The following is a 12,657-nucleotide window of genomic DNA, read 5'->3' as shown; positions in this document are numbered from 1 at the left end:
CAGCATTTCAGTGCTGGATTACCCGTGCTGCACCATCCAGGATTTGCCAGAGCTTACTACCGAAAGTCTGGTAAGCAGATGGGGATTTGTGGCCTTTGAAGTTGGCTAATGGCAGAGGCTGGCATTTGCTTCTTCGTGTCTTCTCCAGCTCCATGATTCCATGGTTTGGGAGTCTCAGACCAATGAAGGCGCATTGGCAGGAGCACAGAGGCGGCAGGGCTTTAAAGCTGCTGAAGGATTTGGGAAAGCTGAGCCTAGCATCTTAGAGAGAAGAGGAAAGTCAGTGAAAACACTGAGGAGGAGAGGGAATTTAGAAACATAATAAGACTGAAACAGAAGCTATGCTAATTATCAGCAGACTCTCTTCTGGTGTCTCTCCCACCACCGCCATCTCTCTCTCTCTCTCTCTCTCTCTCTCTCTCTCTCTCTCTCTCTCTCTCTCTCTCACACACACACACACACACAGACACACAAATCCATCTTCTTTATGTTGTGGTATAGACAATGTGCTTTTCCTTTTCATGTTAGTTATCAAGCCCAGGAATATATATTTATAAAAGTCCTTACCCAGGAAGATCTTCATCCTAAAGCAGGTCTAGGCAAATCAAAACAGTCCAACATCTGTCTTCATGTCCCTAGAGCCTAAAACTGTGTCTGGTACATTGAAGACCTCCGTAATGCTAAATGATATTACCCAGGGGTGCTTCAGCCTTTTGTCCTCAACTTTAAAACTTACAGAATGCTAGGTCAGGAAAGTACGTTATGCAAAAATAGAAAATTCCTCCTGTGGTGCAGGTTTTATAAGCCATAGGAGTTGGGTTGCTTTTTTTGGGGGGGGGGGCGCATGCCAAGAGCCATTTAACTCAGTCCTTTATATTTCAAAGATGAGAAACATGAAAACTCAGTGGGTGAACTGACTTGTCACAGTCCACTTCTCGTGGATGACAGACCCCAAATTAGACATGAGTCAAAAGATCATGTCCTGAAACATCATAGCTAGCACATTCTTTGCTATCGGAATAGAGCCCCTGTCTTATTTAAATGTGATCTCATCAGCCAAGGAAGCAGCAATAATTTTACTCCTACAGAGATGTAAAAGCTCGCCTAACCTTTATTATTAACATGGTAATACTGAATCTGTAAAACAGTTCTATGAAGCTAGTGTTACTCTTTTGTTTGTTTTCTTCTGTTGGAGATAGGGCCTATTCAGTCCTGGTTGTCCTGGAACTTGCTATGTTGACCAGCTTGGCCTTGACCTTACAGAGACCTGCCTGCCTCTGTATCCCTAGTGCTGGGATTAAAGGCTGCCATGCCCTGCTCAATATTACTATTTTCTAGGCGGAGAAGTTAACTGCTAAGACTTTAGAGTTGGAAATAGCAAAGTTGGGGCTGGAGAGATGGCTCAGGGGTTAAGTGTATTGGCTGCTTCAATTCCCAGCACCCACATGGCAGCTTACAGCCATCTGTACTCTCCATTTCAGAAAATCTGATGCCTCATTCTGGCTTCTAATGGCATTGAATGCACATGGTGCACAAAATACATATGCAAGACTAACACCCAAACACATAAAATAAACTTTAAGAGAAAGTAGGAAAGTGTGCCTCTGAGATTAAAATTTGGAAGGAATGATATATTAAAATGCATAAACAGTGTTACATAGTTGCATTAAAACCCTGCTATTGCCCTGGCATAGTGGGACACACCTTTAATCCCAGCACTCAGGAGGCAGAAGCAGGTAGATCTCTGTGAGCTCAAGGCCAGCCTGGTCTACAGAGTGAGTTACAGGATAGCCAGGGCTACACAGAGAAACCCTGTCACAAAAACAAAACAAAACAAACATTATACTATTGGTAGAGTATTTCAAAATGTAAATTCAGCCTTTGTGACCTGAATCTATTACTTTTTTAAATTTAAAAAAAAGTTTTATTACATTTATTTTATATGTATCAACTTATTTGTGTTGTGTGCATGTATGGTACAGCACAGGTGCAGAGGTCGGAGAGCAACTTGCAGGAATTGGCTCTCACCTTCCAACATGTGGATCCCAGGGATCAAACTCAGGTCATCAGGCTAAGCAGCAAGCGCCTTAACCCACCGAGCCATCTTGCCAGCCCCTGAATGTTTTTCTTGACAGCAGTGTGTGTCTGGTCTCCATTCCAGCTCCTCTAGCTCCTGCATAGGAGTTAATGGGAGTCATGATTTCACATAACTTCCAGCTGACCTCTCGGGATATGAGCAAGTAATTGTTTATATGGCTATGCCTTCTGTTAAGACTTTATTACTATGAAGAATGAGCAAAAGCATATATTTAGTTAATTAAAAGTCTTAGTGATATTTTAGTCTTTTTGGTGAAACAATAGTGGCATCTGGTGGTTTTGTTTAGTAACCACAGACTTTTTTCTTAAAATATATGTGCTTCTCCAGACCAGTGCAATTTTGGCACTAGCAGATTTATCTCACATGGGTTCTCAATGTAGTGGTCTATTTACCTACACTAATAATGCCTATAGGCAGAAAGGACTAGTAAGTTTATTTCTTTCCAGGCTCACCAAATTGCAAGCACAAGAAATGTACTGCCTTTGATATATGCTATTTACTTTCAATAGCTTCAGGCTTTTTTCCTGATTACAAAACATGTAGTACACTTATGGGAGAAAAATGAATAAACAGAAAAGTATGAGGAGTAAAATAAAAATATTCCCTATAACCTACATATAAACATTGTTTATATTTTACTACAACTAGAATGTACATAATCATTTATATGAAATTTTATTAACAAACTTTATAGTTATATATAAATCTGTTGCATATGTATGTTCTTCTTAATATAGTTAAATTTGCATATTTGCAGTAGAATTTTATTAAGCAATTTATTTTTAAGTCATATTGGATATAAATCTAAGTACATGCTAAACAGATACATTACCATTGATGGTTGGGCAGATATTGCATCTTTTATATATATTCATCATTTTTACATTGCATGTTTTATAACATATTACTGTAATAGTACATTTATAATTTATAAGCAAACATACATCTATTTGGAAGTATACATAAAATGATTTTATATTGAGTATGTTTGATGAAAATATGCAGAAACTACTGCTTTAGAGAATAGTGAAATGAGCTCAGAGTTGCAATCCTATAATTTGTTTGTAGACCTATTAATTCTAAAGGGGAATCTTACAGGTTATGTGTCATCTTCCTTCCTTTGTCTCTTGTTTATTTGTTACTGAAACAGGGCTCACTTGTGTAGGCAAGGCTCACCCAGAACTTGCTGTGTAGCCCAAAATTCCCTCAAACTCACAATCCTCCTTCCTTCCCTTCCCGCACACTGGGATTGTAGGCACATGCCACCATAGCTGGCTGTCCTTTGCACTTTTTCATAGAAAGTGTGGAAAACTCTGTGTAAACCCATCGCCACTGCTGCAAAACTAACCCAGTCAGAAGCATAACATTACCTGCCACGTTGCTACGACCAAAGAAAACAAAACTTAAGGAAGCGTGGGGTTATTTGGACTCACGTGGCAGCAGGAACTTGAGGCAGCTGGACACATTGCATTTCAGGGGGCAGAGAGCTCAGTGCACCTTCTCTCTGTCCTGTCGTCAAGACTAGCCTATGGAACGGTGCCGCCCACATTAAACGTAGGTTTCTCACTTGTTACCAAGAGGCTTGTCTCCAAGGTGATTCCAGACCCTGGCAAGTTGACAATATTTACCCGCCGTGGCATATTTTGAACAATATGGGCATGCATGTGGCCCACCTGTAGATTAAAGATGAAAGGATAAGGACAAGGTTGTATTTATGAAATCATGAAACAGCAGTCAGAAATTGTCCTTGTCCAGTGTCACCTTTCATTGTCCTCCTATGTGAGTAGGACTGGATAGCCAAAGCCTTTTAAAGGGCTGTGGAAAGTTAGCAGTGAGTCAAAATTTGCATGACTAGTCATTTGCAAAGAAACGTTTGGAATTTATTTTTAAATCTAGGGAATGGAATTTGTAAGTTAATGTTTAAAAGATGGATCGTTAGGAAATTGTTCAAATTTAGGCTTGATTTTTTTGTAGAAAAAAGACATAAAATATGTTTACTTCACTAAATTTAGATGCCTAGTCCTCTCCCTAACCCTTATCAGAGGTCCCACAGCTCCCTAACCAAGTGCTTCCAGTGTCCCAGCATGACTCTGTTAGTCTGCGCTTTCTTTTCGGAATGCAATCGCTGCACTCAAGTATCAAGGTGTGTAGCTTTCCTGTAGACACTGTTTAACCAGGTACAATCCTTCAAAAGAAAGGTTTTTGGGGACACTTGCAAGTAGGGACATTTGCTGTCAAGCCTGACAACTTGAGTTCAGACCTAGGATCCACGTAGTAGAAGGTGAGGACTGCTTCCTCAAGTTCTGCAAACACACACACACACACACACACACACACACACACAGACATACTACTATTACTACTACTACTACTACTAAATAGTCAGTCAGAGACAGAAATAACAGTGCCGGGTTAAGATGAGCTAACTGCAGCTTTCTTTCTCTCTTTTCCTGTTGCTATGATGAAAAGTGCCCTGAATAAGCGGCTTAGGGAGGAAGGGTTTATGTTGGCTCACAGCCCCATCACAGTAAGGACATCTTTGGCAGCAGGAACTGGTCACACCATATCTACAGTTGGAAGGAAGAGGGTTATGAATGCTTAAGCTTAGCTGGCTTTCTCTTTCCTTTTTATGCAACCCAGGACCCAAGCGCAGGGAATGGTGCTACCTACTGTTAGAGTGGATCTCGCCACATCAGTTAACCTAATCAAGATAATCCAATGGCCCAACCAGTAAAAGAAAGCACTTGCTACAAACAACTCTGGCAATCTGGATTCAATCCCTAGATCCCATGGGAGCCAGCTCTACCCAAAATAGTATACAGTCTCCTAAAATAGTGTACAGTCTCCCAGAATGAGACCAAACTCCTAGCAATTGCAAACATCACTTATGAATACAAAGTATACGGGAGTAAACATTTCATCTCTGTTTCTAAGTGAGAAGCACAGAAAGTTTGCTGGAGTCAAGTTCCTGTTCATGTATTGCCTTTCTAACCAATACTTGCTCTAGATAAAAAGTCTTGTGGTGGCACACACCTTTAATCCCAGCACTGAGGAGGCAGGTGGGTATCTGAGTTCCAGGACAACCAGGGCTGCACAGAGAAACCCTGTCTCAACCACCCCCAAATGTTTCAGTTGTTTTATCTTATTTCTGTTTATTCATTTGTTTGCCTGGGGTTCAGGTGCAGAGCTCTGCACATGCTAAGCAAGTACTTTTGTTACTGAGCTATGGGTTTTTGGGTAAGGGATATTATGCCCTCAGCTATGAGATTTGGTGTGTAAAGCGCAGGGAATGAGGAGGCAGCCTTTCACACTGGGATACTCACCTGAGCTGACCAACAGAAACATGCAATCTTCTAGGGGGAGGAAATCTGTGTTGGTTCTGAGGTGGTTGATGGATGCTACTATTTCAGGAAGCTGGAGACAACAGCCAGTTCTGCTGGAGGAACCTCTTTTCCTGCATCAACCTCCTGAGGCTGCTCAATAAACTAACCAAGTGGAAGCATTCGAGGACCATGGTAAGCGGCGGCTTCAGCCCATAGAAGTATCCATTCCGCTAAACTTTAAATCATTAGTGTTTGTAGATTGCCTACTTGGAAAGATCTGTAGATAAACGGTGAGTGCTGCATATGTTTCTGCGCTACCTAATTCCAGGCACTTGTTCCCAGGCTGTTTCTTTTCAGGGAGCTACATATAGACACATTCTTAAGGCAGCTCTAACAAGAGAAGCCAAACACACCTGGATTATGCTTACATATGCCAAAAATGATGCAAATCTGGCATTATTACAATGCTGCTTGTAATAATAAGAGGCTGGCAACAACCTAAATGTACACTAATAAAGACAAACTGATTAAAGAAATTATGATGTGTCCTTCCAGTAGGATATGATAATAACTAAACTAAGAAAACTAAAAGAAGGAGGCATTTCTCTGCTGATATGGAATAATTTTCAAGACATATTATTAAATTAAATGAGGCCTTTAATCCCAACACTCAGGAGGAAGAGGCAGGGAGGATCATTGTGATTTCAAAGCCAGCCTGATAATGTATAAAAAGATCCTCCAGGATGTGGGGGTTAGAAAGATGGCTCAGCAGTGAAGACCATGTCCTGTTCTTGCTGACCCAAGTCTGGTTCCTAACACCTGTGTCAGACAGGTCACATCTGCCTCTACCTGCAGGGACAGCCAATGTCTCTTTGTCTCCAAGGGCACCTGTACTGGTATTCATGTGCACACACGTACACTTTTTTAAAATCAAGCAAGATATAGAACCGTGTAGTTGGCTATTACTTGTGTTAAAATAGAAAAATAATATACATGTTATATACCCATAGAGAAAATTATCTCCAGGGCCAGTGAGACGGCTCAACTGGCAAAAATGCTTGCTATGCATTCCTGGTGCCTTGAGTTTGATTCTTGGAACCCACTGTGGAAGAGAGAACTAAAAGTGGTCTACTGACCTCTACATCAGTGCTATGAGGTATTTGCATACATGTGTAGAGACACATACATGTATACATGTGACAAAATTTAACTAAGTTCTTTTAAATCTTAAGAAAATAACAAAAAGGCTAGGTGGTGATGGCTTATGCCTTTAATCCCAGCACTCAGGAGCTTGGTGGCCAGCCTAATGTACAGAGAAAGTTCCGGGATAGCCAGGGCTACACAGAGAAACCCTGTCTTGAAAAACAAACAAAAACAAAACAAAAACCTGCAGTTATACACAAGAAACTAGCAATAGTGGAAATGGTATATATACAGTAGATGATGTTTATTTTGAATTATATATTGTAAGCTTTATTTTTTTTTTAATTACTCTTCTTGTGGTTTGCCTTCATGTACGTATATGTGCCACATTGTGCTGGGTACCCTCAGAGGTCAGAGGAAGGCCTTGGATCCCTTGGAACTAGAGTTACAGATGGTTGTGAACTACCATGAGGGTGCTGGGAATTGAACCCAGGTCCTCTAGGAAAAGCAGCAAGTGTTCTTAAACGCTAGCCATCTCTCCAGTCTGCTAGTATAAACTTTAAATGAATTGGATTTTGGTTTTGTTGTGTATCACAAGACTGGCTTTGAACTCATGATCAGCCTTGAATACTATGACTACAGGCATGTGACACTATGTCTGGCTTAATCTGCAAGTGTACGTGTGTGTGTGTGTGTGTGTGTGTGTGTGTGTGTGTGTGTGTGTATGTGTGTGTGTGTGTTTCTTTTATATTCTTAAAGACTAATTCCTATGTAGAGTTTGGACCATAGGTCTTAGCCAGGTTTGCTATATTGTCTAAGTTGGAAACCCTAAGAAACTTTACCTATGACTTTGTCACCCACGTCCCTGTTTCCCTGGGCAGATGCTGGTGGTGTTTAAATCAGCTCCGATCTTAAAGCGAGCCCTCAAAGTCAAGCAGGCCATGCTACAGCTTTATGTCTTGAAGCTACTAAAGATACAGACTAAGTACCTTGGGCGCCAGTGGAGGAAAAGCAATATGAAGACCATGTCAGCCATTTACCAGAAAGTTCGCCACCGCATGAACGACGACTGGGCTTTTGGAAATGGTGAGTGTTCTTTGTGAATTCAGGCTCGTTGATTCAGCCAGGCTGGCTGGGCCGCTGAGCTCCAGGGAGTCCTGCAGCGCTGTGGGTGTAAATGCGTATGCTGCACCTGGCTTTTACGTAGGTATTAGGGACCCAAAGTTGGGCCCTTATGCCATCCCCCCAGCCCCTAAATATGATACAGATTTTATGATATGGTAAAATGTTTGCCTACTTAGAGTCTTTGTTTTAGGGTTTTTCGGGGCGGGGGGAGTTGGTTTTTTTGGGTTGTTTTTTTTTTTTTTGGTTGTTTTGTTTTGTTTTGAGACAGAGTCTCACTATATAACCCTGGCTGTCTAAGAACGTACTATGTAGACTAGGCTGACCTCAGTCAAACTCAAGAGATCTGCCTGCCTCTGGCCCCCAAATGCTGGAAGGAAAGGATTGTGCCACTGTGCCCTGCTGAGTTGGCCCAGACTGATTCTTCATGATCTGCTCCAATCTCCCCTTCCTTGAGAGGTGATTCTATTCCAATGGGAAATTTTAATCCCCTCGGGAAAGCTCAATAACAGCAATTTAATCGTTCTTTTGGATGAAATAATAAACTCCTAGAAAGAAATAAACAACAAAGAACTACAGTAAAAAGTCCTCCCATCTCCTTTCTCATCCGTAACTACTGTTACTAGTTTCTAAGCTGCCAAAAATCGTTTCTGTATATATTAGCTTATGTGTGAACACGTGTTTACTTTTTAAACCTGCAAGCGTGCTATATATCTACTTTATACTCTGCTCTTAAAAGTAAATTTGAAGCCGTTTCACTGTTAGAATCCCATAAGCCACGCTCTGTGGAAGAGAGTAACATCCGGTTGTATGTATCTTTCTCTTCCTCTCTTCCTATGCCAGACATCGATGCCAGACCATGGGACTTCCAAGCAGAAGAATGTACTCTGAGGGCCAACATTGAGGCTTTTAACAGCCGCCGGTATGATAAACCACAGGACTCAGAGTTTTCACCTGTCGATAACTGCCTGCAGAGCGTGCTGGGGCAGAGGCTGGATCTGCCCGAAGATTTCTATTATTCCTATGAGCTCTGGTTGGAGAGAGAGGTGTTTTCACAGCCCATCTGTTGGGAGGAGCTGCTCCAGAGTCACTGAGCTCCAAATGCTGCGCTTTGCGGATCCTGCCTATTAAGCCTTCATACTGAGCTCTAGGAGCGTGTGACGGGGAGAGTTCCAGCCCAGCATGCAGCAGGGATGTCCAGCGTAATTCAGGGCTATCCTGGCTGCCATTAGGCCTGGAGGTGGTTACAAGACTGGGATCCAAAGTCAAAGCAAATACATCATCAGCTCGCCCAAGGCTCAGCTAGGTACCTAGTTGGCCCTGAAACCACCCAACGGATCAGTCCTGGACAGGCTCTTTGGTGAGACCTGCTTTAGTCTTGCCTAAGGCCAGGCTAGCCTTTGTTAGCCACAATAGTGAAATAGTGAAAGGGCTTTTGACCCGTGACATTCACCTCAATCAGTAGGATAGGTACAGGCCATAAAATGAGATTTTCTTCCTGCTCACTGTAAATGCCTGGGACTTATAACTTAGCAAAACCAACTTTAGACTATATTTCACATTTAAAATATTGACACCTCTTTATGAAATGATCACTGGCTCTAAGATGATTTGAGAGCACTGCATCTTTATAAAGGATAATTGTCTCTAAAACATTGCATGTTACAGAACAGTATATTGTGCAGGGTTTTTTCCTGAAGATATCTATGTTCAATGTAAAAAAATATTTCCCGTGTATTATGTATAGTGCATTGAGTGCTTAGCCATTTGGAAAGAACTGCAGCTAATATAATATGGCCTTCTCTAAGAATAATTTGTGTTTTTCACAAATTCAGTTCTAAAATGGCTGGGTATACTAAGGAAAATCACTTTCTAATATAACTCCAAATCCTCACTTGAGTAGGAGAGGAGTCGTGCTGTTTGAGACAGGGTCAGGCTATGTAGCCCTGACAGAACTGGAACTCACTATGTAGCCAGGCTGGCCTTGAACTTGTAATGACCCTCCTTCATCTCCTGAATACTGAGATTATAGGCATGGGCCACCACCTCTAGCCAATTCATTTTTAAATAAGTTGATTTTAGGAGGTTTTATTTACTGAGATTTGTCCGTTTGTTTTTGTTGTTGTTGTTGTTTGGTTGGTTGGTTTTGGGGTGTTTTTTTTTTTTTATTAAAAGCAACAGCATCAGTTTGTATTTTCTCTTTCATGTTCATTATTTTTTACCCTTTTCTTTCTGTCTCTCTTTCTAATGGCTAACAGTTCCAATATGATTAGAACTGGAAATATACATTTCATGTCTCTACTCCTCCTTTATTAAAAAATAAGATTTTTTAGAAATAAATTTAAGCCCGGCGTGGTGGTGCATGCCTTTAATCCTAGCACTCTGGAGGCAAAGGCAGGCAAATCTCTGTGAGTTCAAGGCCAATCTGGTCTACAAAGGGAGTCCAGGACAGCAGCTAAGGCTACACAGAAAGACCCTGTCTTGAAAAACAAAGAAAGAAAGAAAGAAAGAAAGAAAGAAAGAAAGAAAGAAAGAGAAAAAGAAATCACTTTTGTTCTTCAATTTAAATCTTTGAGCTTTTTTATTTCAAAGGTCTCCCCACTGTCCACACACTACTGAACCTTCTTATGATCACACAAGGATGCTTTATTCCTAGAGAGCTGGTCCAAACTGTCTCATTTCCTTTCCTTTGTCCACCACAGTGCCATTTTAAATCATGCTAGAGACCAGTGTTATCCAAAGGAGCAGTCAGTACCTCTGTGCTTTGGGTATCAGGGCTTCTTACTGTGGAAAGTGACAAGTGTAAGTGTGTAACAGATTAAATGTTTTAAGTGATTTGCACATTTGTATCAAAGCATGACAGCAATCCTCATTTCAAGCAGGTCACTGAGTATAGCGGCAGGCCATTTTGTTAATCTAGGGGTCAGGCTACTCTGATTTTAATGACATCTGAATGAAAAGGTAATTTTCCAGGAAAGAGAGTAATCACCAATCTACTTCCTTCCCCCCCCACGCCCCTCACTCCAGAGCTGAGGGCCGAACCCAGGGCCTTGTGCTTGCTAGGCAAGCGCTCTACCACTGAGCTAAATCCCCAACCCCTCACCAATATACTTTAAAGTTGTATCATATTCGATTGTGTAACGAGAAAATAAGTTGCCTTTAAAACACACACAACATACACAACACACATAAATGCTTTCTGAGGTACAGAAGTATGCTAGGCTTTAATATATCATGTGCTATTATTTATAACTCTTGAGAAGATTAATTCTCAGTGCAGATGGAGAAGCTACTATACCTTGCAAGGATGAATGATTCATTTCAAATCACATCTTTTTTTTTCCCCCTGCAACTTGCTGTGGCTAGCTTTCTGGGATCAACAGCTAGCCTCACGTCTAAGATAACTGGGTCAGATCTCCCAGATTGAAAGCTTGTGTATTTGGTTAGGAATAGCTTTAGATTAACTGACACTTAATGGTGATTACAGTTGCCACACAGAAGCATGCTATTTGGACGATATGTAAAACAAGGACTTTATTTGTGAATATCTCAGTCATTTGTGTTGATTGATAATATTGTTCATCTCACCAAACCACTTTAATAAAAAAGATAAACCTGGAATTAGAAATTAGTTTCTAATTCTTTAACACAAGGTAATCTTAAAGTCATGTTTGATAGAAAAAGATACAGGATTAAATATAGATCTCAATGATGTAACAAATGTTTATCTCATCATCGTGGGTCTGGACCCAGCCACTTGACTCACCTTGGATTGCTGAATTGACTTTTCTATAAAATTACTCTTATTCTGCCTGGCTGTTTCTACCTAGGACAAACTGTTTCATAGTTAATGGAAAAAGAAAGAAACAGACCACCCCATGCAAGTGCATTTCAGAGCTCCTGGATGTGGCAGAAGGGAGATTGTTCGTGCCGTTGGCTCACACGGGCAAGCCTGACAGTGGGCAGAAGCATGCCCTGCCCGAGAGTGACAGGTATGGGGTGGTGCGGTGCTTTTGTGGTCATGCCAATGAGTATCTGTTCCTATCAAACCTTATCCAGTGAGATCTCAAAGTCCCGGATCTCACCAGCTCTGCGTGCAGTGCCTTTCTCTTCTTTATTGACACAGGGTCCCAGGCTGAGACTTGACAACTGAACAGTAGTAGCATGTTCAGCTGAATTACATGATCACTACAAATGTGTAATTATACTAGAACATATTTTGGTGGGTTTTTGCTTTTCTTTTTTCTCCTATTTTCAAGACAGAGTTTCTCATTCTGTAGACCAGGCTAGCCTTAAATTCAAGAGATCTGCCTGCCTGTGCCTCCTGAGTGCTGGGATTAAAGGCGTGCACAACCACCACCTGATACCAGGACATCTTTATACAATTTAAACACATACAATATTTTTGTCAATGATGTCTCAGTTAAGGCTGTATTTGTTTTGCCCAGTTTTTGAGGTGGGGTTCTCACGTAGCACAGGCTGTACTTGTTATGATCTTAAAATGAACTTAAACTTTGGTATCTATCAGTCCATGGTGATTCTGTGATCCTCTGAACAAATAAAAGTAAATCCCCAGTCTTTTGGGTAGGGAAGATCTTTACGCTACTTACTCTACAGAAGTAGTTCCGTACCTCTCAGGGTTCTTCTCTGGGGTTAGAAACTGAGGCAGAAGCCGGGTGTGGGGGCACACACCTATAATCCCAGCACTCAGGAGTCAGAGGCAGGTGGATTACTGTGAGTTCAAGGCCAGCCTGGTCTACAAAGCGGGTCCAGGACAGCCAAGGCTACACAGAGAAACCCTGTCTCAAAAAACCAAAAAAAAAAAAAAAGAAGAAGAAGAAGAAAGAAACTGAGGCAGGGCTGGGTATAGTGGCACACTCAAGGAGGCCAAGGCAGGCAAATCTCTGTGGTTTCAAGGCCAGCCTGGTCTACAAAATGAGTCCAGAGCAGCCAACGCTACACAGAGAAACC

At 41.5% G+C, this 12,657-nt stretch overlaps 1 protein-coding gene and 1 long non-coding RNA gene across 2 annotated transcripts in view; one reads left to right on the top strand and one right to left on the bottom strand.

Moving 5' to 3' along the window:
- The window catches only part of STRIP2 (striatin interacting protein 2), a 42,026-nt gene extending 30,712 nt beyond the window's left edge, over positions 1-11,314 (top strand). The window contains exons 18-21 of the mRNA XM_084785014.1: positions 4-70; positions 5,509-5,613; positions 7,446-7,650; positions 8,530-11,314. Of these exons, the coding sequence (XP_084641140.1) occupies positions 4-70; positions 5,509-5,613; positions 7,446-7,650; positions 8,530-8,780 (628 nt within the window). The 3' untranslated portion in view covers positions 8,781-11,314. The remainder of the gene's footprint in view (positions 1-3; positions 71-5,508; positions 5,614-7,445; positions 7,651-8,529) is intronic.
- LOC311599266 lies at positions 77-4,440 on the bottom strand. The gene is made up of 3 exons (XR_014779841.1): positions 3,532-4,440; positions 2,029-2,173; positions 77-261 (listed from the first exon to the last, which is right to left on the bottom strand). It is a non-coding gene; the product is annotated as an uncharacterized lncRNA (long non-coding RNA).
- Positions 11,315-12,657: the final 1,343 nt, after the last annotated feature.

The sequence above is a fragment of the Acomys minous genome (assembly GCF_964271855.1).
Source record: "Acomys minous genome assembly, chromosome: 6".
NCBI classification, from domain to species: Eukaryota; Metazoa; Chordata; class Mammalia; order Rodentia; family Muridae; genus Acomys; species Acomys minous.
This window is presented reverse-complemented; position numbering and strand designations above follow the sequence as displayed.